Genomic DNA, 23669 nt, shown 5'->3' with positions numbered 1-23669 from the left:
CCGCTCTTTCTGCCAGGCGGAGTAGGATCCTCTACAGGTGGGTTCATTCCATACCCCATAAACACGTGCAACTACAATATGTCAATTTTAAAAGATGTCCAAAGGCTGGGAGCATAACCAGGCATGGTGGCTCATGCCTGTAATCCCAGCAATTTGGGAGGCCGAGGTAGGTGGATGGTTTGAGCCCAGGAATTTAAGACCACCCTGGGCAACACAGGGAAACCCCGCCTCCAAAAGAATACAAAAATTAGCTGGGCATGGTGGGAGGGACATACCTGTAGTCCCAGCTACTTGGTAGGCTGAGGTGGGAGGATCTCCTGAGCCGGGAAGGTCGGGGTTGCAGTGAGTCAAGATCACATCACTGCACTCCAGCCTGGGCTAGAACAAGTGTCACACACACACACACAAAGGCAAAGAACAGGGGTTCACACCTCTAATCCCAGCACTTTAGGAGGTCAAGGCGGGAGGACTGCTTAAGTCCAAGAGCTCAAAACCATTTTGGGCAACATTGCAATACGTCTCTACAGAAAAAAAAAAAAATTAAGTTAAAAATTAGCAGGGTATGGTGGTGTACATCTGTGGTCGTAGCTACTAGGGAAGCTGAGGCAGAAAGATTGCTTGAGCCCAGGAGTTCCATGCCGCAGTGAGTTATGATTGCACCACTGCACTCCAGTCTGAGCAACAGTGCAAAACCCTGTCTCATAATAAAATAAAATTAAAATTAAATTTTAAAAAAGGCAGTGGGGATGTCATGCTTGTCAAAAATCACATCCAGACAAGGAAGGAAACACAACTCTTTTATAGAGTCCACGTGCCTAGGGCAAGACGGGATGAAGCCTCTGTAAGTTAAGCGCCCTGAGGCTGTAAAGAGGTGCTGACGAGAATCGAGAATCGCTGCACCTCAGATCCACTGATGCAGCACGTGCCACATGTGCCTCCGTGCTCCCATTTTATAGGTGATAAAATTGCAGGGTCACGAAATGTGAGAATTCCCACAGAGATGTGACCCTGGGATTGTACATCACCAGGTCCTGACCTCCAAACTGCTGTGCTGATTAACTCACCTGATACAGCTGTGGGCTAAGAGAAGTGGCAAGAAGCCAAAGCACATTTCCTGAGCATCTGTTGGTGCAGGGCCTGTGTCAGGTATTGGATAGACTGAGGCCCCAGCCCCACACTTAAGGAAGATGAAGATCAGAACAATTCATTACCAACCAGCCAATATGACGTGTAACAAGGCACTGTACAGGAATGGGGCATGAGGCCCTACGTCCCCTACACCTTGACCATCTCTTCCTCACCTTAAACAAAATTTCTCGACCCTCTTTGCTGGGAGAAGGAGCTAAGAAACAGTACTCCCACTTCTCAGCTCTTCTTTTCAGCAAAACTTCCTCAGAGATGACTACCTCCACTTCCCCACCTCCTGTTCCTGTGAGCTCAAGGGCTAAAGTGTTTGGACTCTAGAATCCAAGCGCCTAGAGCAGCTGCCTCTGTCACCTTCAGCAAGGCTGAGTACCGCACTATGCCTTATTTTCTCACTGTGGAAAGGAAATCATAGTGTTTATCTGTTCCATAACAGTGTTGTGGAGATTAATTAGGGGTGTTCCTGGTACGTGAAATGCACTGGGTGAGTACAAGCTACTATGACGAGGGTGGGAGGAAGGGAGCGCTGTGGCTTCTGTTTTCTTCTCCTTAGAAGTAGTACCATTGGCTGTAACCTTCCTGGTCTCTCTTCCCGCCTGCCTTATCTTGTAGGAGATTTTGCAAGGAGAAACAGCATGTGCATGGCACAGCCCTTCTTTTCTGGGGCTCTTCTGCACCAGGAGCCTTACAGGTCCTGCCTGCCAGACTGGGTAGGGAAGTCCAGCACCGTGTGCCACCTCAGAAAGCCCCTCATTAGGACTATACATTATCACAGACTGAAAATTTGCTGAGAGTAGATTTTAGGTGGTTTTACAACAAAAAAGGGGGAAGGTAACTGTGCAAAATGATTGATGTGTCGACTCGATACCTATTTCATTACGTACATCAAAATACCATGGTGTACATCTCCTATACATACAATTAAAAAAATTTAAAGCCCACTCACCCAAAAACATAAGCCATGCATTTTCCTAGCAGCTTCTCTAGTAATAAAATATTATGACACCCATCTGCCAAGTCAGGGAAGGCAGGCTCAAGCTCCTGGACAGCACCCGTTCGAGGGCTCAGTGAGTGCTCAGTACACGGTGGCCCAGATGGCCCCTTGGATGGCGTCCACAGCCACCAGGGTCACTGCTCTGATGGTGTGCCTCCAATTCTTGGCCTTCATCCTGCCCCCTGACCTCCATGGTTTCTGGTCTTCCTCCCTGCCAGCACCTTCTTCTTTCCTTGGCTGACCTCTTCTCAACAAAACTCCAAACACTGGTACACCCCAAGTGCAGCTCAGGCTAAACAAAGCCTTTTGCTCTTCTTCAAAGCTCCTGGAGTTCACATCCCTATCTGATCTCCCGCCTGAGTTCAAGTGCCCTCAAACCCCTCCCACCCCCAGCCAGTCAAACCCTGACTTGGAAGTCACCTTTTATCTAGGTTTTAATTTCAGAGAAACAATGGATAATTCATAATGTCAGTGCATCCTAAACACTGCAGTGGACAAAAATACCACCTACTTGAAATTTAAGTGGATACACTGTATTGATAAATCTGGCATCACTACTTTTGTCCCTCCTCTGCCTTCATGCTCACATCCAGACACATCTAAGATCCCACCCCTCTGGCACTCTCATCTCTTAGCTCAGAGCCCACTCCACCCTGCAGGCCCCTTTCTACCAAACCCTATCCTGGCACCCTTCACCTCACACAGCATGGCCCCACGAGGCACCAACTCCTTTGCTCAGAGCGCACTCCACCCTGCAGGCCCCTTTCTACCAAACCCTCTCCTGGCACCCATCACCTCACACAGCATGGCCCCACAAGGCACCAACTCCTCCCTTGCTTGTCTACGCTTGCCCTGTACATGACCACCCTGGCCATGGGGCCTCACACGTCCCCAAGAGCATGCATAGCGTGGCTCAATCTGGTCCTTCACCTCCCCTCCCTGACCACACCATCTAAAGAGCCCACCGCCTCACCCTGCTCTTCCCTCCCCCAACCCTTGCCTCATCTTTGCACCTTTTCTCTTCCTCCAGCAAGGACAGTAGATGTTAACTGTTACATAAACTACTTTATTTAAATAAAACCAGTAAAGACCCTTTCCCCCTTACACACCAGCACATGCACACACGCACACCCACACCCTCCCTCCCTTTCTGCTCTCTGCCCATGGCCACCTCAAACCCCAAGGTTCTCATCGTGACCAACCTCCCTCGACCTGTAGACCCCATGTGTGGAGGCCAGATGCCCACTCATCCCGGTCGCTGGCAGAACATGGGCCTAGACAAGAGCTCTCCACTATCCTGGGGTGGGTCAAAAGGAAGGACCGGTTCTCCCGAGGCACCCAGATCTGGTGTGGCTTCCCTACAAACTGGGAGCACTGTCCCAGGCAGCTGGAGCTGCTCCCCGCGGAGGGCAGGACGTTTCACCCCAAGCCAACCCCTCCCTGTAACAAAGGAAGTTAAGAGGGTTGGCAGCCAAGCTTGAGTGTGCCCCGAGGGATCCTGCGGTAGGTACTGAGTTTGGGTAAGAGCAAGGGAGAGCAATTGAGCACCAAATTCCCTAACCCCGCCCTGCAGGAGGGTGCTGAGTCAGTTCAGCATCCTCTACCCAGAAAAAGTAAACACAACTGTGCAGCAAGTGAGGGTGGGAACGACAGGGGCCTCAGCCTTCAGGACCTCATGACTTCACCCCCACCACGGGCCGTCTTAGGGACCCACTAGCACCTTGGCAATGTTAAGGGCCCAGCCCAGCCAAACACCACACCCACAGGGGCCAGTCTGGAGTGCGTGATGTTCCCTGTGTTGACGGTGGGGTTGGGTTTCTCTCCCTGACACCAGCTTCCTGCAGGTCCTGTAAGTTCTGCTTTGGGGCACACATTGCAGAGCGCCTCGGGTCATGAAAGGGAACGCTGAAGGGAAAGACGGTATCTTCCAGAGGTGCACAGTACGTCTCACAGGTCACACACGCACGGGCTGGAACAGGACGGGGGTGCAGGGCTCAGCGGCATATTGACGGTGCCCTCCAGAGTCGCCTTGGGAAGGCGGCGGGGCCAGAAAACCAACGGGAGGGTGCCTGTCCATCCCCTCTGACCGGAGTGCGCAGGCCCAGCACCCATTTTCTCTGATGAGCTTCCCCGTGCCTTCCAGACCAAGTTCCCTGAGGGAAAAAGCCAAACAGATGGAAAGAGAGGGAGGAGAAAGGGAAAGCAAAGGGTCAGTGCCCCGCAGATCGTGATGAGCCAGCAGGAGGGGCAGGCAGAGCGCCGAGGGCAAACCTTCCGCATGGGTAAGGCAAAAAGAGCTGCCTGCTGAAGGGAAGGGGGAGGCTGTGAGAACGCCAGGGCAGGCACAGAGGACTCGAACACAGCTGGCCTCTCCAGGGAAGCACTGGAGAAGGGGACCTCCGGGAAGCCAAGGCCCCGGAGGAGAGGGCGTGAGAAGCCTGTGGGCCCCGACCGGCCCAGGATAGCAGATTCAAGCCAGGAACCCCGGTCCCTCGACTACAGGCTGACACTGCGCTGGTGCCGACCCCCACGGACTCCGCCGTCGCTGCCCCGGCGCCCTCCACTCCGGGTTCCCAGCTCTTGGCCGTCCAGACTGACGTGGTCCGAGAGGCCTCGCAAGTGCTCCACGGAGTCGCACTTCTGCAGGTCCGAAGCCACCGTGCGCAGGCTCAGCAGACTCAGGGTGTCGGTGTCGGGGGCGGGGCCGGGCCCCAGGCTGCTGCCCTCCTCCAGCCCCGCACCCTCGGCCCCCTCAATCCCGCTGTCTCCGTCCTCTATGTCCTCAGGTCCTGCTTCAGCGCCCACGGGGGAGGAGCGCCGAGGGCCCAGCGGGTGGGGAGGCAGACCCCCGCGGCGCCGCGCGTGAATCTGCTCGCTGATCTGCTCCAGGTTGCGAAGGGCCACTGAGTAGCGCGTCTTGGCCTGAGCTACCTGCTGCTCCAGTTCTGTTACCTTGGCCTTGTGCTCCTGCAGAGGGCAGAACTGAGTCAGGCGAGCCGTGGCGCACCGCTCCACCGTACCCAGCACTCTGCACTGAGGTCTGAGGGCCTGCTCTCCCCGAGTACCTGGACAGCTGGCTCCGCACCCACCACAGACCCACAACACCCTTCCCAGCTCCACTGGCTCTCTGGGCTGTTCTTCCCAGCAATCCTGCTCCTGACCTGAGCCCCACCTTCCAGAGCCTTCCTCTCTGGCCTTCCTCTCCACCAGCTCCTGCTCCTCATCCTCTCCCCACTGTTCCCCTTCACCCCATGGCTGGTTCTTCTTCCCCATCCCTGGGTTTCCACCAGTTCTTTTCCTCGTCTACCTCCCTTCTTCCAACTACGTTCGCGCCATCACCAGCCCCCATCCCTGCCTCCCACTCCTGCAAGGTCATCTGGCACATGTGTGCCTCCACCCTTCCCCACCACTGGCCGGAGGCCTCACCCTGGCCACCTCACCAAGATGGCCCAGAGAGGCCGACCAGCATCCCCTCCAGCGGCCCTCACTTTCCATGCCTGCCCCTGCCTGCACCCCCACCTAGCCATTCCTCCTCCCCCTCACCCACTCAGCTACCTCCAGGATCTGGCTGAACTGGGCCTTGAGCTCAAAGTAGGGGCGGCTCTTGCCAATGGCCCTCCGGAGCGTCTTCTGCAGGGCTTGGACCCGAGCCTCCGCCTGTTGGCACAGCCGAGTCACTCGCTGGTGCTCCCGCTCACCTCGAAGCCGTTCTTCCTCCGCCTCGTTCACCTGGCCCAGAGGGACACACCACTGAGCCGGGACCCAGGCTTCAGTCTCTGGCATCTGCCCCAGGCTGCCAACCTGAACAATGCCCTGGGGGGAACCCAAACAGGAACATCCTCTGCAAACCCCCAACTGTGTACAGAGCCCGAGACACGCAGGGGGAACAGAGCATCTGTGAGCCTCAAGAGAGCTTATTTCTGTGTCTCTTGGATCTGCTGCCTGACCATTGAGGACCACATCACAGTGCACGTGCCTCTGAGCCACCTCTTCCCATGTTCTTGCCTCCTGTCACCTGCACCACTGGCTACTCAGCTTTGCTGCTGCCAGGAAAGGGACGCTGGCGCCCACTCAACCACTTGAGCATCAAGGGAATGTGTCAGCACATCACACATCTGCAGCAGCCACTCTCTTCAGGGAGCCCTCAGTGCCAGTGGTTAAGGATCTGGGAATCAGAAGAGCCCGTGTGGGGAGCCACAGCTGTACACTGGGTTCTCCAGGTTTCCACACCCTATGTGGGCACTGTCCAGGACACGTAGACCAAGGCTGGATGGGGCTCTAGGGTGCTTCTGCTCAGGGTGTTGGACAGTTGGCCCACTTGTCCTGGTAGACAAAGTAGCTGGAGCCCTCACCTGCTTCCTGTTCAAGGGTAGCTCCAGACTGTACACCATCCCCTAACCCCTCCCCGAGTGCTGCGTGCTCTCATTTGCATGAGCTCTAGAGTAGAAGTGAGGTGCCTGTTCTATGGGAGGGGCAGATGAAGAATCACAAGCCACAAACACGCCCTGAGGAGCTGACACCTGCCCTGTGCAAGCTGAAGGTGGCAGGCAGGGCCAATGGCAGAGACCCTTCCGCTCCCCAGTCTCCTTTCAGGAGCTTGGAAATGATACATAAATTATACTTCAAAACTCGAAGTGTACTGTCAGAGCTCAAAAGCAGGAAAGGGAGCAGATTCTGAAAACAGAAGCGAGGAGTCACACAGCTAAATATAACAAAATGTGAATGTTGAATCCAGAGTATCCACCAGGGATGAATTGTTTGGGTTAGTCCCACACCTGGAGGCAAACGTTCAAGAGCCCAGGATGACATTCTAAGTCAGAGGGAGATGGAATATGGGAAGCACTGGAGGCCAAATAGGACAGAAAACTAGGAACAGGTTTTGCCTGAAACAGAATCAAAGTTGAAAGAAGGCGAAAGTGGAGGAAAAAGTGAGGAGGTGAGGTGATAAAGACATAGCAAAGAATGGATGAGAACCAGTGAAGGGGCCCTGCCAGCACCGCCCACCTCACCTTGCAGGTGGCATGGTTCAGCATCTCCTGCCACGTGGGGTCCAGTCGGTTCTTGTCGGCCATGACACCCTGCTCAGCCACAAACACCATCTCCCGAGCAGCGTTGTGCATGCTGACGGCTCGCTCATACCGCAGCGCTGCCTTCTGTGTCTCCTGCTGAGCCTGGGGGGAGAGGGATATCAGGACAGGGAATCCCGAGGGACCCCAGCTGCCCATGGAGACCCATAATAGATGTGAGGATAAGAGAAGGAGGAAGGCCTACTAGCAATGTCGGCTTCATTCCCCAAACTGTGCTGAGGATAAATGCCAAGGAAACAACATTCTATAAAGAATATTTCATAAGGATATGGACTAGAAGAAATAAAAATTTTGCCAGTGGAGGGTAGGTGTGTGAAATCCAGCACTCCCAAGGCTGCTAGCCTTTTGCCCTAGGGAAAACAAAGGAAAATACAAACCATTTAGTGTAAGGTGGTTACACATTTAGTTGTAAGGTGGTTAGCAACATGGACAGAGTCTGACAGAAAAGATGACCTTGAGACCATCAATTCCATGTTCAGCAGGCAAGCGGAAGGAAATAATCGGACAAGTTCAGAGACAGTCATCACAGCCACACCAACCCAGCAAAAAACGAAACAAAACTTTTTTGTAACTTTTCAGTTACAGGACATTGGTTAAATAAATAACAGTACATCTAATATAAGAAAATAAGCTGGGCGCAGTGGCTTCTGCCTGTGAGCCTGTCTACTTATGAGGCTGAGGGAGGAGGATTATTGAGCCTAGGAGTTTAAGGTTACAGTGAGCTATGATCACACCACTGTACTCCAGTCTGGGCAACAGAGCAAGACCCCATCTCTTAAAAAAATAAAATATTGGCCGGGCGCGGTGGCTCAAGCCTGTAATCCCAGCACTTTGGGAGGCCGAGACGGGCGGATCACGAGGTCAGCAGATCGAGACCATCCTGGCTAACACGGTAAAACCCCGTCTCTACTAAAAAATACCAAAAAAACTAGCCGGGCGAGATGGCGGGCGCCTATAGTCCCAGCTACTCGGGAGGCTGAGGCAGGAGAATGGTGTGAACCCGGGAGGCGGAGCTTGCAGTGAGCTGAGATCCGGCCACTGCCCTCCAGCCCAGGTGACAGAGCAAGACTCCACCTAAAAAAATAAATAAATAAAATAAAAAAAATAAAAAAATAAAAAATAAATAAAATATTAACTAATCAGTCCTTTAAAATGACAGCATGGATGTATAGTGATTGACCTGGAACCATTTGATAATGCTAGTAAAAGAACAAAACAGCACACACCGTGTAATCCCATTTTGGCGGATATATATATACACACACACACAGACACAAGACATGAGCACATGGTTATCTGTGCTGTGTTAATCATACTTTTATTTTCTACACTTTACGATGCTTTGATGTCTGGGGGACCTTGCTGGCCAAGGAGAAACTGCCCCTTCCAGAGCTACTTCCTAGAGACAGTAAACTCCCCTGTAAGCGTGCCTTTCCTATGCAAACCAACCAACCAATCCAAAGCCTGGATCCCCAACTAGCTCCTTTACCTACTTCTCACCCACCAAGCCAATATTTCCTCTGCCCTAAGTCATCCCAGGGCCAGGTACTAGACAATTAGAGGCCACCCCTATAGCCCAGGGCCTAGCAAAATTATTCCAACTATCCACTCCTAAGCTTATCCAAACTTGTCTACCCTGCCTCACCTACTCCTTTCCACAAAAATCACAATAAGGCTCCACGCTATGCTTTCTCCTTTACTTCTTCTGCCTCCTGAAGGACCCCGGTTGCTTCCCAGTGTGGCCCTGCATGGCATGGTATGTCCCCTCCTCTTGGGAACAAACTCTTCTTCCAAGGCAGTTGTCTCTGTATCTGTCACCTCACCATGCAGGATGAAAACAAATCCCAGGAAATAGAATGCATGAAACGTGCATGGTAGGATTTTGGGTGGTTTTTGTTTCCTTCTTATTTTATTATGTTTTTCCAACGGTGAACACACACTATTTGTTAAAAATAATTTGTTACAGAAAAAAGGGGTGTGGGGTGGGGAAAAGAGTGAGGAGAAAGCAAAGAAAAGATTCAGAAGAGAGACATGAGCCAAAGGGAAGAGGAAATGGCAGTAGGTGAAAACAGTAGGATGTTAGAACTGACATATCTGATATACCCTAAAGCCTGGTTCCTGATACGCAGAAGGCACTTAAATATTAGCAGGGCTGAACTAAATGTTCTCCCACACCCTCCCTGACCATTTTATAGACCATGAGCCCACGGCCCACGGTGGTAAAGGAACCTCTGAGCCCACAGAGCTTGTTCCGACCAGCCAGGTCTAGCCCAGGGTTCTGCCCTCAGGTCTGGTGCTTTGTCTCTCACTTCACATAGAGACAGAAGAATCCAGGGACAGGCTCAGCATGTAGCCTTCCTCAAACATGGGTCAGCCAGCCATACCTCCTTAGCCAGCCGCCGAGCCTCATAGTAGGGCCGGGCCTTCTCGATGCAGCTTCCCAAGTGGGAACCCTGTGTATTCAGTTTCCTCGCCGACTCCTGCAGGATCCTCCGATAGGTGGTCCTGGCCTCCTGCAAAGGAACACGGCAAAGAAAAGGCACATGTTTGGGTCCCAGCTCCTCTTGTTTCTCAGACACACCCCTCCCACTGCCACTGCCTCAATCTGGGAAAGAGACAGATAGAGATGCTTCCAAGGACCAGCCCAAGCACACAAGGAAGAAAACACTCACATCCAGCTGAAGTTCCACCTGGTTGATCTCCTCGCTGGCCTGGTTCAGGTGCTCCAGCTCCTCCTGCCACAGAGAGGGGTGGCAAATTAGTGCGGTGGAAGGAAGTAGCCTTGAGTGAACCGTGCAAGGCAGGAGCAACAGAGAGAGAGAGAGCGCCCCACTTGCCCAGAGAAAGGAGGTGAGGCACTCAGGAAGGGAAAGAAGACATGGAGATTGCCACATACTTTCTTGTCTATCTGGGAGCTGACATATACAATCTCACGTAATCCTCACAACTCTACCTTGTTTTGGGTAGTAAAACCCCAGTTTTCAGGATGAAGAAATTGAGGTTTGGAGAATGCTCAGCGTGCAGTTGTGGTGAGTCCTCACGCTCTCCATCAGATTGCGGCACTTCCTCAAATGGAGGGGTCTCCTTGGACCTGAGGGCTCTCTCTCTCTGCGACAGGATGGCCACCTGGACCAGGGCAGGGCCACTCAGTCAGCACATGTCTATTGCACACTTATCACCTCTCGGGACCCTGATACCTGAGAATTCAGGACATAGAGGTGGCAGCTTACAGCCTGTGAGGAAACCCAGCAAGTCAGCAGCAGGCCCTGGGCAGTATGTGCAGCCTTGTGAGGGGTGGGTGTGGGTGCCCTCCGGGCAGCAAGGTCACCCACCTGGGCAGCAGCAGGTCAGGGTAGGGTGCCTGGAACACTTGCTCCCCAGCTGGGAGGGCTTCATAGACACAAAAGTGCCAGTGGATGGCTGGGCGCGGTGGCTCACGCCTGTAATCCCAGCACTTTGGGAGGCCGAGGCAGGCAGATCACCTGAGGTCAGGAGTTTGAGACCAGCCTGAGCAACATGGTGAAACCCTGTCTCTACTAAAAATACAAAAATTAGCCGGGCGTGGCAGCATGCACTTTTAGTCCCAGCTACTCAGGAGGCAGAGGCAGGAGAATCACTTGAACCTGGGAGGCAGAGGCTGCAGTGAGCAGAGATCGCGCCACTGCACTCCAGCATGGGCGACACGGCGAGACTGTCTCNCAAGACTCCACCTAAAATAAATAAATAAAATAAAAAAATAAAAAAATAAAAAATAAATAAAATATTAACTAATCAGTCCTTTAAAATGACAGCATGGATGTATAGTGATTGACCTGGAACCATTTGATAATGCTAGTAAAAGAACAAAACAGCACACACCGTGTAATCCCATTTTGGCGGATATATATATACACACACACACAGACACAAGACATGAGCACATGGTTATCTGTGCTGTGTTAATCATACTTTTATTTTCTACACTTTACGATGCTTTGATGTCTGGGGACCTTGCTGGCCAAGGAGAAACTGCCCCTTCCAGAGCTACTTCCTAGAGACAGTAAACTCCCCTGTAAGCGTGCCTTTCCTATGCAAACCAACCAACCAATCCAAAGCCTGGATCCCCAACTAGCTCCTTTACCTACTTCTCACCCACCAAGCCAATATTTCCTCTGCCCTAAGTCATCCCAGGGCCAGGTACTAGACAATTAGAGGCCACCCCTATAGCCCAGGGCCTAGCAAAATTATTCCAACTATCCACTCCTAAGCTTATCCAAACTTGTCTACCCTGCCTCACCTACTCCTTTCCACAAAATCACAATAAGGCTCCACGCTATGCTTTCTCCTTTACTTCTTCTGCCTCCTGAAGGACCCCGGTTGCTTCCCAGTGTGGCCCTGCATGGCATGGTATGTCCCCTCCTCTTGGGAACAAACTCTTCTTCCAAGGCAGTTGTCTCTGTATCTGTCACCTCACCATGCAGGATGAAAACAAATCCCAGGAAATAGAATGCATGAAACGTGCATGGTAGGATTTTGGGTGGTTTTGTTTCCTTCTTATTTTATTATGTTTTCCAACGGTGAACACACACTATTTGTTAAAATAATTTGTTACAGAAAAAAGGGGTGTGGGGTGGGGAAAAGAGTGAGGAGAAAGCAAAGAAAAGATTCAGAAGAGAGACATGAGCCAAAGGGAAGAGGAAATGGCAGTAGGTGAAAACAGTAGGATGTTAGAACTGACATATCTGATATACCCTAAAGCCTGGTTCCTGATACGCAGAAGGCACTTAAATATTAGCAGGGCTGAACTAAATGTTCTCCCACACCCTCCCTGACCATTTTATAGACCATGAGCCCACGGCCCACGGTGGTAAAGGAACCTCTGAGCCCACAGAGCTTGTTCCGACCAGCCAGGTCTAGCCCAGGGTTCTGCCCTCAGGTCTGGTGCTTTGTCTCTCACTTCACATAGAGACAGAAGAATCCAGGGACAGGCTCAGCATGTAGCCTTCCTCAAACATGGGTCAGCCAGCCATACCTCCTTAGCCAGCCGCCGAGCCTCATAGTAGGGCCGGGCCTTCTCGATGCAGCTTCCCAAGTGGGAACCCTGTGTATTCAGTTTCCTCGCCGACTCCTGCAGGATCCTCCGATAGGTGGTCCTGGCCTCCTGCAAAGGAACACGGCAAAGAAAAGGCACATGTTTGGGTCCCAGCTCCTCTTGTTTCTCAGACACACCCCTCCCACTGCCACTGCCTCAATCTGGGAAAGAGACAGATAGAGATGCTTCCAAGGACCAGCCCAAGCACACAAGGAAGAAAACACTCACATCCAGCTGAAGTTCCACCTGGTTGATCTCCTCGCTGGCCTGGTTCAGGTGCTCCAGCTCCTCCTGCCACAGAGAGGGGTGGCAAATTAGTGCGGTGGAAGGAAGTAGCCTTGAGTGAACCGTGCAAGGCAGGAGCAACAGAGAGAGAGAGAGCGCCCCACTTGCCCAGAGAAAGGAGGTGAGGCACTCAGGAAGGGAAAGAAGACATGGAGATTGCCACATACTTTCTTGTCTATCTGGGAGCTGACATATACAATCTCACGTAATCCTCACAACTCTACCTTGTTTTGGGTAGTAAAACCCCAGTTTTCAGGATGAAGAAATTGAGGTTTGGAGAATGCTCAGCGTGCAGTTGTGGTGAGTCCTCACGCTCTCCATCAGATTGCGGCACTTCCTCAAATGGAGGGGTCTCCTTGGACCTGAGGGCTCTCTCTCTCTGCGACAGGATGGCCACCTGGACCAGGGCAGGGCCACTCAGTCAGCACATGTCTATTGCACACTTATCACCTCTCGGGACCCTGATACCTGAGAATTCAGGACATAGAGGTGGCAGCTTACAGCCTGTGAGGAAACCCAGCAAGTCAGCAGCAGGCCCTGGGCAGTATGTGCAGCCTTGTGAGGGGTGGGTGTGGGTGCCCTCCGGGCAGCAAGGTCACCCACCTGGGCAGCAGCAGGTCAGGGTAGGGTGCCTGGAACACTTGCTCCCCAGCTGGGAGGGCTTCATAGACACAAAAGTGCCAGTGGATGGCTGGGCGCGGTGGCTCACGCCTGTAATCCCAGCACTTTGGGAGGCCGAGGCAGGCAGATCACCTGAGGTCAGGAGTTTGAGACCAGCCTGAGCAACATGGTGAAACCCTGTCTCTACTAAAATACAAAATTAGCCGGGCGTGGCAGCATGCACTTTTAGTCCCAGCTACTCAGGAGGCAGAGGCAGGAGAATCACTTGAACCTGGGAGGCAGAGGCTGCAGTGAGCAGAGATCGCGCCACTGCACTCCAGCATGGGCGACACGGCGAGACTGTCTCAAAAAATTAAGTGCCAGTGAAGAACAAAGGGCCAAGGAACCAAAGGGGAGCAGGTACCCTGGGCAGACAAGTTGGCAGGTGAGAAGGTCAGTAAGGCTACAGCACCTTGGGAGGTAGTACCAGGCGTTTTTGCAATGGCAAAAGGGTCTCTCAGAGCCTGGTGCCAATGTAACAAAAGCCTAGGGGAGCCAGGGAGAAAAAAGTGGAGGCTGGGATGGGCGTGGTGGCTCACACCTGTAATTCCAGCACTTTGGGAAGCAGAGATGGGCAGATCACTTGAGGCCAGGAGTTCAAGACCGGCCTGGCCAACAAGGTGAAGCCCTGTCTCTAGTAAAAAGACAAAAATTAGCTGGGCGTGATAGCACACACCTATAATCCCAGCTACCTGGGAGGCTGAGGCATGAGAATCACTTGAACCTGGGGGGCAGGGGTTGCAGCAAGCCCAGATCGTGCCACCGCACTCCAGCCTAGGTGACACAGTGAGACTCCATCTCAAAAAAAAAAAAAAAAAAAGGCCAGGGCGGCGGTTGGATCAAGCCTGTATCCCAGCACTTTTGGGAGGCCGAGACGGCGGATCACGGAGGTCCAGGAGATGCGAGACATCCCTGGCTTAACACGGTGAAACCCCATCTCTACTAAAAATACAAAAAACTAGTCGGGGCGATAGGTGGCGGGCGCCTGTCAGTCCCAGCTACTCGGTGAGGTGAGTGCAGGAGAATGGCGTGACCCCGGAGGCGGAGCTTGCAGTGAGCTGAGATCCGGGCTACTGCACTCCAGCCTGGGCGACAGAGCGAGACTCCGCCTCAAAAAAAAAAAAAAAAAAAGGTGGAGGCTGTCTATAGTATTCCAGGTGGCAGAGGAGAGGGCAGATCCCAAGGAAACGCAGGACACAGAATCACAGGGGCTTGGTGGATGACTAAGGTCAAGATTGGGAAAGTGTATAGAGTCCAAGAAGCCTTTGGCCTGCCTGGGCAATGGGTGACCATGACCGCAGGTCCCTGCAGAGCAGATCCTGCGGGAGGGAGGGAGAGACCTGGGGAGAAGTCGCTGGACAAGCTGGTTTGAGTGTCTCCCTGGCCCCTGGCAGGACTGGAGACAGAAGCAATAGAACCATCCAGGGCTTTCCATGAAATGGCAAAGAGCTGAAAGGGGTACTGGCCTCAAGTCATCCTCCCTTGCCCGAGAAAACACAAAAGTTCCCAGAGCCCCTGGTGAGCCAAGGACACTACGGAGGAGCAGTGCCGGTCTGTGCCAAGGGCCTTGTGCCAGGAAATACCTGGTGCCGAGCTACAGGATTTGCCTTCACCAGCCCCTGCTGTCTCTGGACAGGAGGCTAGACAGGCCAGAGGGACCCAGCCCAGCAAGTGCCTGCTGCCCAGACCCATGACCTGCACTTGGCAGCAATCCCACAATCACTTCCCATTCATATGGCCGTGATGTCGGCCCCCACTCACCTCGTTCAGGACTTTCAGTAACCCAGTGCGGGAGTCAGGCTGACAGGCACAACCTCCCTTTTAGTGCCTTCTATCCCTTCCATCCTCCCCCCATCCCCTGCCTTGATCCTGCAAAGATTTGGGTCAGCAGGTAAGAATACAGGAAACCAGTGTAACATGTTAATTACAGTAAAAGGAAGAACACAAGGTAGAAGCCTGTCATGGAACGAGGATGAGGATATGAAATGCACACACCTACAACAGCGTAGACCCTGCCTAAGGAGGGCCACAAATCTGGCTCTAAACTAGGGGTGTCCAATCTTTTTGCTTCCCTGGAACACACTGAAAGACGCACTGTCCTGGGCTACACATAAAATACACTAACACTAGCTATAGCTGATGAACTAAAAAAAAAAACAAAAAACCGTGGCCAGGCGCAGTGGTTCACACCTGTAATCCTAGCACTTCAGGAGTCCGAGGTGGGCAGACTGCCTGAGCTCAGGAGTTTGAGACCAGCCTGGGCAACATGATGCAAAGCCCATCTCTACTAAAATACAAAAACAATAGCTGGGTGTGGCGGTGCACACCTGTAGTCCCAGCTACTGGGACGGCTGAGGCAGGAGAATCACTTGAATCTGGGAGGCGGAGGTTGCAGTGATCCGAGATTGTGCCACTGCACTCCAGCCTGGGTGAGAGAGCAAGACACTGTCTCAAAAAAAAAAAAAAAAATCACAAAAAAAATCTCATCATGTTTTAAGAAAAGTTTACAAATTTGTATTGGGCTGTGTTCAAAGCCATCCTGGGCTGCATGTGACCTGCAGGCCACTGGTTGAACAAGCTTGCTCTCGACTCTCTTGAAGAGACCTACTCAACAGAAATGTAACAGGAGCTGCACATGGAATTTGTAATTCTAGAAGCCACGTTTTTTAAAAGTAAAAAATAAAAACAAAATGAGTGAAATTATAAAAATACATTTAACTCAATATATCCAAAATATCATTTCGACTTGCGATCAGCATAAAATAATATTATTATCCATATTTATACATTTTTAAACTAAGTCTTCAAAATCCATATGCATTTGACTCTTAGGACACATCTCAACCTAGACCGTGGCATGTGGCTCCTGTGTTGGATGGCGAAGGTCTAGAAGTTGTTGTATTTGGGTAGCTGCATCTACAATGTCACACAACCCAGTGTCCATAAAATAACCATTCTGGAAGAATAGGCAGCCAGCACAGCTCAGGACCCCAGAGGAGGCAAAGGGTCAGCACCAACACTACCAGACACACAGAACTCCAGGTTTCACAGTGCCTTCCTAACAGAGACATCACCATCAACTGACATGATCACCCTAACTGGCCCTAAAAAGGCAATGCCTGTCAAGGTGAAAGGCAACCTATCTCCCTGGGGGCCCAGTTTCCTGTGGCTTGACGTGGCCTACAGGGGCTTTTAGGCTATCTGGGAGACGAGCGACCAGTTCTTTCAGCATGTCCTCTGGAATATTCTTTCTCAGCTCCTTTGCATTTGATAGATGAGAAACAACCAGGCAGAAAATTAGTGACAGACTTGGGTCTGGATCCAGGACCAACCTTTGATCTCACTTTCCTTCCACTGTGACCACCCTCCTGGGACCGAGGACACCGTTGGAAGGACATCTCAGTACAGAAGGAAGTGCTGTCATCTAGGAAAACCACAGCCTGGGTAGGAAAAGGGCAGGGCTTGGAAATGCAGCAAACATTGACTGTGGGGGTTCAGTTGGTAAAGGCCACCCTGCAATGTTCATGTGGCAAATCAAAGTCCAAGACTGGACCCTCACTGGATTCCATGGCCTAAAATGCTCCCAGTCACCAACTTCCAGCTCCTGACAAGACAATCAATGCACCGGACGGCTCAGCATCGGCTGTGACTACTGGAAAAAGGACAGGAAGAGCTGTTGCTGTTGGCAAGTGGCAGGAGTGGGCATTATCTTTCCACACGGGAACTAGCATCGGAGTGGGCATTATCTTTCCACACGGGAACTGGCATCCCAACAGCACCTCCAACAATTTACAAAAAGCCATCTGCTGATGGGATCTGTCCCCTCAGAGTCATAAAGCTCTCTCTAACAGGACAAGAAGATGCCTGGGGAGCAAAGCAGCCTGGAGGGCAAGGTCAGCACGGGAGGGAGGGGGAGAGCCCGCCTAGGGGATACCCAGGGAAAGGCTGAGCAGGAATCCACTGAGGACCTGGGACGGTTTTGGGCAGTCAGCAACACATTCCATTTGGCCTGCTTCACCAGGGACTCCTGGCACTCAGCTGAAATGGAATTCGAGGAGGACAAAGTCTGAATCAGCATGCATCATCCATCAGTGAGCCAGCAGCCAGCAGGGAGGGTGACCTTCCCAGGGCACAGCAGTCAAATTCCCAGGATGCCAGGACACTGAATCAAAGGCATGGGGACTCAGGCTGCAGATGCTCCCACCCCACCTCGTCTTTTGTGCAGACCATCAAAAGACTCCAGCTAATGGTACCTGGGGCCAGGGTGATGACTGCCCTGTGAAAGCTAAATCCATACTTCTAGATGAGGTCACAGAGGTTGCAAAGTCACCCTAGAGAGTTTGGAAAGGAGCAGGTAAACGAGCGCACTCACATCTGAGGAAAGAACGCAACCACTAAGAGGAGGCTCAAAAGTCACAGAACAGACCCAGGTCCATCCTAGATCCACGCTCCTTTCCTCTTCCCTCCACTGGAGCCCTCTCGGAAGTCTGAGGATGAGCCTGGAGGACTCAAAAGAACTCCACTAAGATCGTGACATGCAGACACAGTCAGCAGCCTTCCCTGGAGGGACAGCACACTCCAGGTAGGCACCAGCTGACTTTCTTCCAACTTCCAGAGGAATTCCACCATAAATGGCCATGGAGTTACCTGCCTGCGAAGGATCCCCAGCCCCAGGTCAGAGAGGGCCTCATCCTAAGGACAGCCTTTCTGGGAGGCTCAGAAAATATTGAAACAGGTGCCCTACATTTGGGATATACCTGGCCCAGTGGATTTGGCTCTGACTGCAACATTAGAATCCCTTCTCACCCCACCCAGACTAAGAGAATCCACGTGTCTAGAAAGGCTCAGGTAAGGGTATTTTGGAAGCTCCCTGGTGACTTTTTAATGGACTCTGGATGGAAATCCAGTAAACGCACTGAGAATCCAGAGAAATGAACACCCACTTAAAGCACTGAAACACGTGGTCAAAGCAATGTGCACGGTCTGGTGAACTGTCAACACTAAAAGGGACCTCAAAAGACGAACACCCCAATCTCCTCCTCATCTTGAAAGCCCAACCACAGAAGGGCAAAACGCCACCAGCCTCCTCCAGGAAGGGCGCCCCTCCAGCCAGGCTACCTCTCTCCCACAGCAAGAAGACACTAACTCCCTGCTGAGGTCAGAGCACTGGCCTAGCCACACCTGTGTCATCAAATGAGGGAAGCTATTACTAGACCTTCCCTCCCTATACAACCTACAACACTCCACAACGTGCTGTGCAGTTTAGCAAGAGAGACCAGGGTCTGGTTTACCCTCCTTGCACCAGTGACACCACAAGCTCACTGGAGGCAAAGTAAACCTTACGCCAGCTCAGTGTACTCCAACTCTGATAGAGCGCGTCTGATACAAGAGTCAGTGACGATAGAATGTTCTATTTCTGCACTGTCAGTATAGCATTGAGGAACTGCTTTTTTTTTTTTTTTTTTTTTTCCTGAGATGGAGTTTTGGTCTTGTCACCCAGGCTGGAGTGCAGTGGCACAATCTCAGCTCACTGCAACCTCTGCCTCCTGGGTTCAAGCGATTCTCCTGCCTCAACCTCCCAAGTAGCTGGGATGACAGGCACCCGCCACAACACCCGGCTAATTGTTTTTATTTTTAGTAGAGATGGGGTTTCACCATGTTGGCCAGGCTGGTCTCGAACTCCTGACCTCAAGTGATCCACCTGCCTCTGCCTCCCAAAGTGCTGGGATTACAGGTGTGAGCCACCATGTCCGGCCGAGGAACTGCATTTTTACATGTTAATTTTAATTGATCGTGTTTAAGTAGCCACATGCAGCTAGTCCATCCTATTAAACAGCACAGTGCAAGTATGACTCTTCCTACTACTACCATTGCAGACACTGGAAAAATACACAGGAGTAGCAGAGGCCAAGTAAAGAGACCACAGTGGATTCTCCTCTGCAGAAACCTCCTCTGGAGCGGGGCAAGGAAGGCTGCAGGGAGGCATATAATGCACATCACACAGCCCTCCTCCACAAGCAGCAGAGAGAGCTCTTTCCCAAAGTGGTATCTACAAACTATCACCAAGGAACAAGCAAAAAGCGTTTGAGAAAGAACTGTAGACTTGTGTCAGAGCAGAGCAAGAATGAGTTGTGCAAATCAGCTAGACAAACTGCTCACTTTACAGATGAAGAAACTGAGGCTCACAAATGTAAAGAAAATTCCATAAAAATCATAATCACGGGGTTGGAGGTAGCATGAAACTCAGCCCAAGGCTTTTATCACTACAATTGATTTCCTCAGAGGATGATAAATCTGTAGAATTAGCAAGAGAAACTGGCTGTTTTCAATGCAACGTCAGGCACAGCAGAAATAAATTACTGACTCATGCCAGAAACGAATGGCTCACCACTGCTCCATTATAAGCATGGACACAGCAGAAGAGGAACCCACACACACACACATATCCCAGGAACCCACACAGAGAGAGAAGGAAGAATGCCAGGGCTGGCTTTGATTTCTTCCCAACTCACTGGAGTAATCCAATAAAGGTTTGCTGACAGGTAAGCCTAAGAATTGGAGCCTTCGTATGTTCTTGCTCACCTATGGAAGAGTCACCTCCACAACATCAGAGTCTTGGAGATGTGACCGGACCAAATGGCAGACTCAAGCCCCAAACATGCAGAAGCATCCTGGTCATCACCTGCCCAAGAAGCTTCCTCAGGAAGTCCTTCTCAGCCAATCCCCTGAAACACTGCAACCCAGCTTTGACTGGCCAGGCATCTCTTCCACATGGAGTTGGTCTTCCTCACTTCCTCACCTTCCCCAGGTCTCCTACACAAAGATCTACCTGTCCTACTAACTAGACTGTAGACACTCCAAGGCAATAAACTGCTCTTCCATTCCTTTAGGAGACCCACCATCCTGAGGGCCAGGTGTGTATGTTACTAAGGATTGGCCACAACGAAAGTTACAAATCCTTGAACACATGGGGTTTCTTTATAGATCTCAAGTTGATGCTACCTTTTTAACACTGGAAAGGTCTGTTTACCAGAGTGGAACACATTATCAGAGCAATGTGGGCTGCACATCCCTGAAAGGTACTGCTGAGAAGGTGAGAAAGGGGAAAAGATTCTCTCACTCAGCCTCAAAACTGTCTCCCAATATCAAAGTCATCTCCTCTCACACAGCATCCCTAACTAAGGTGGCAGCCCCTCTGCTTCTCTGCAAAGTACAACACTCCTACCCTCCACTGACCTAAAGTGTGCCTCCTCCGTCTACTGCCAAGTGACTTCGCTCCTTCAGCGAAGCTTTCAGCAATGCTTGCCAAGCACTCAGGCCAGGCCTTTCTCTGCACTCCCTCAGCCCTTCAGACACACAACTCTTTTGGAACTTGTCACATTACTCTGCAATGATTTGTTGACAAACTTGTTCTCCTTTCCTGCCCCAGCTGACTGGGGACAGAATAAGTCTAAGCCCTCATTCATCCGACACTCTTCAGGGAGGCTGGAATCAGGGCTCTCCTTCCCTCCCTGCTCTCAGTGTTCTCACCTGTATTCTAGGATCCAGTTCTTCCTCCTCTCTTGGGGACAATTTGGCCTCACTGCTGCTGCTTCCACCTCCTCCTGGCTCTTCTGCAACTGGGCTCCTAGGGACTTCATCCTCTGCCACTTCAGGCCGCAGCTCCCCCTGTGGGGTCTCCCGCCCTCCTGGAACCTGTCTGAGCTCAGCCATGCTGACAGGGAGAGGGCAGAGCCCTATGCACAAGAGAGGACTGACATGCTGGGACCAGGGCCCCAGCTTGGGGCTTCCTGGGTTCTAGACGGCCAAGAGAAGGGTTTCTCTTCTCAAAAGGCAGAAAAGGTGGGCACAGGAAGAACCTCACACTAGGTTAGAGTTGACATTCAAGTTGTCAGTGGGGTTCTTAGAGCTGAAGCCTTGTCTGTGCAAAAGTTCTTCCCTTCCCGCCACAGGGAGTCCGCTATGAGAAACCCGGAGCAACAGCTCCAAGGCTGGGGGCAAAGGGGGCTTGGATCCTGGGCCGAGGCCTGCTAGAAGGAGCACCATTCGGGAGGGTGGAGGCAGGCGCCTCCAGGCTGTGGTGGCAGCTGGAGAGAGAAGGTTGGGCCCGAACTGAGGCTGTAGGATGAGCGTCTCTGGCGAGCTGCAGAGAAACAAAGGCCAGGTCATGTCAGCATCAAAACCGCGCCCACCAGCCCCTTTCAACTCTATATAGCCTCCCAAAAGCTACACTCTCACCACGCGCCCACCCATGTATTCCGACCAGTCCCTACCTCAACTTCTCTCCTTAGCCTTCAAGGACTTCAGATTCTACTCTTCCTCCATCCCAGCTCCTCTGGACCCAGCCCCTCCCCAGCCAGCGCCTTCGAGACTTTCCTCTGCACCCCTAGGCTCTCCCCCATCTCCTGTAGTCCCCGGCTCTTCCCACTCCACCCCTGCCCGGCTTTGCGATTCACCTTGTAACCCCGAGCCCCACCCCCACCTTTTCTGTCCAACCCCAGAGACAATCTAAGCCTCCCGTCTCCAATTCCACACTCTTCTGCAATCCCATGGACCCTACTCCCGGCCATTCTACCCAACCATGCGCAAAAGCCCCCCTCACAGCCTTACCTCAGTTTACATTCCCGTCCGCGGAGCTTCTAGGCAGCAAACAATCTTCCCCCTCCCTCCCCGCAACAAGCCGATCCAACCAAAAACGACCAGGCAGACCAGAAGCGGAAACACGTCATCGGTGAACAACGCCCTCCCCGCCACGCTCTCTCTCAAGCCGGGCCTCCTCGGGAGGCCTCACACGCCCCCGCCCTGCCTTCAGTTTCCGTACAAAATGGTGCCCCACGCTGCTCAGGCTGGTCCTAGGTTGCCTCCAGACCATCCTCCACCAAGGCTGAATGAAAGAAAAACATGAATGTGGTGCTGACGAAAATTAGGGTGCGGGATAGAAATCGAGAGTAACTGGTGAGAAGAGGAATACTAGCTATAAAATGGAGATAATAGCCTCAGAGAGTAGTGCCATCTTGCTTTACGGAGCTGCGGCGGCGCTGTCCGGAAGCCACTTCCGGTCTGGTCCAGGAAGGCGAGCGCGACGCCGAAAGGGAGCTGGTCAAGTTCCGGTAGCGGCTCCTGGGGCGACTCCAGTCCGGACCCTGGCGGACTTCGCCGGCGAAGGCAAAGTCGATTTCCAAAAGTGACTTTCCTCCCTCCAGGGAAGTCGGCGGAACCCTTACTAATGGCGTGTGAGCGGACGGCTCCGATGGGTAAATCCCAGCCCTCGAGGCCTCTGGACCTCGCACTTGAACGACATTTTGGTGTGGTCACCAATTACTCCGTGAATACTAATCAGGAACGTAGTCAACAGTAACTCAGTTAATTCACTTGTGCGCCCAGGGTCAGATGCCCTCGATGAGCAGGAGTTTGTTCCATGGCATTGTGTGTCGTTACCTGGGTCCATGAACGAGCGACCCGGTTGTCACCTCTACCTGTCGCTTGGTGAGGCGGGGGCCTAGGCCTAAAGGGAAAGGCTTCAGCGTGGCATGCTTTGTTTTTACAAAAGGCGTAACTTCCTCGGAGTCAACTCAAAGTTTGCCCTGCAGATGGAAAAGGCAAATGGGCTGAGTTCCCCTTCTTTTTGGATCCTGGCAAAGATAACCCAGCTAAACACTGAAGCAGTGAAAAAGACTTTATTCAGTAACCACTTACAGAAAGGGGAAGAACTGACCTCTGTTCCGATTTCTACAGAAGTGATTGGGCATGTCAAAGGGAGAATGAAGGAAGGAAGGTGATCAGGCCTCAATAGTGTCAGAGAAGTGAAAAGTTAGAGTTGATTGGCATAGATGCGATTAGGCCAGATGTGTCTGCTAGCTAGCAGCTGTAGAAGTTAGAATGCTACTCTTATTTATTTATTTATTTATTTATTTTGAGACGGAGTTTCACTCTTGTTGTCCAGGCTGGAGTGCGATGGCGCGATCTTGGCTCACTCCAACCCCCACCCCCCCAAGTACAAGAGGTTCTCCTGCCTCAGCCTCCCGAGTAGCTGGGATTACAAGGGCATGGCAACACCTCTGGCTAATTTTTCTATTTTTAGTAGAGACAGGGTTTCCCCGCGTTGGCCAGGCTAGTCGCAAACTCCTGACCTCAGGTGATCCACCCGCCTGGGCATCCCAAAGTGCTAGGATTACAGGCGTGAGCCACCACGCCCAGCCTCGAGTGCTATTCTTGCACTGATATTGGGAGGTAGAGGCTCTGCCCTTCTTGACGATCCATTTCAGAGGAATGGCTCTCAGGTCCTTTAAAAGGACCTCTTGAGTTGTAGCAGACACATAAAACACCTTAAAGAGAAGAAAGAAGGATTCATAATTGTAAGCCCTTAATAAACGCCCTGAGAAAGGGAGATCAGGAGCCTATCATCAGGTGTTGGCTAGAACAAACAGTA

At 52.0% G+C, this 23669-nt stretch overlaps 1 protein-coding gene across 3 annotated transcripts; it reads right to left on the bottom strand.

Moving 5' to 3' along the window:
• Window positions 1–3182: 3182 nt before the first annotated feature.
• Window positions 3183–23082, bottom strand: SH3BP5L (SH3 binding domain protein 5 like). Of its 3 annotated transcripts, none has more exons than XM_017891100.1 (7): window positions 21851–23082; window positions 20771–21383; window positions 12524–12586; window positions 12236–12364; window positions 7147–7308; window positions 5693–5950; window positions 3183–5104 (listed from the first exon to the last, which is right to left on the bottom strand). In XM_017891100.1, exons 2-7 carry the CDS (start codon window positions 20951–20953, stop codon window positions 4634–4636), a joined length of 1266 nt encoding a protein of 421 aa, XP_017746589.1. In that variant the 5' UTR covers window positions 20954–21383; window positions 21851–23082; the 3' UTR covers window positions 3183–4633. The 3 variants fall into 3 exon arrangements, with proteins under 3 accessions (XP_017746589.1, XP_017746590.1, XP_017746591.1); XM_017891101.1 differs by having other exon boundaries at window positions 5693–5866; window positions 21851–23071; XM_017891102.1 differs by lacking the exons at window positions 12236–12364; window positions 12524–12586; window positions 20771–21383; window positions 21851–23082 and adding exons at window positions 9609–9737; window positions 9897–9959; window positions 10178–10682 and having other exon boundaries at window positions 5693–5866.
• Window positions 23083–23669: the final 587 nt, after the last annotated feature.

Source organism: Rhinopithecus bieti, unplaced genomic scaffold (assembly GCF_001698545.2).
Source record: "Rhinopithecus bieti isolate Rb0 unplaced genomic scaffold, ASM169854v2 scaffold_20860, whole genome shotgun sequence".
NCBI lineage: Eukaryota > Metazoa > Chordata > Mammalia > Primates > Cercopithecidae > Rhinopithecus > Rhinopithecus bieti.
This window is presented reverse-complemented; position numbering and strand designations above follow the sequence as displayed.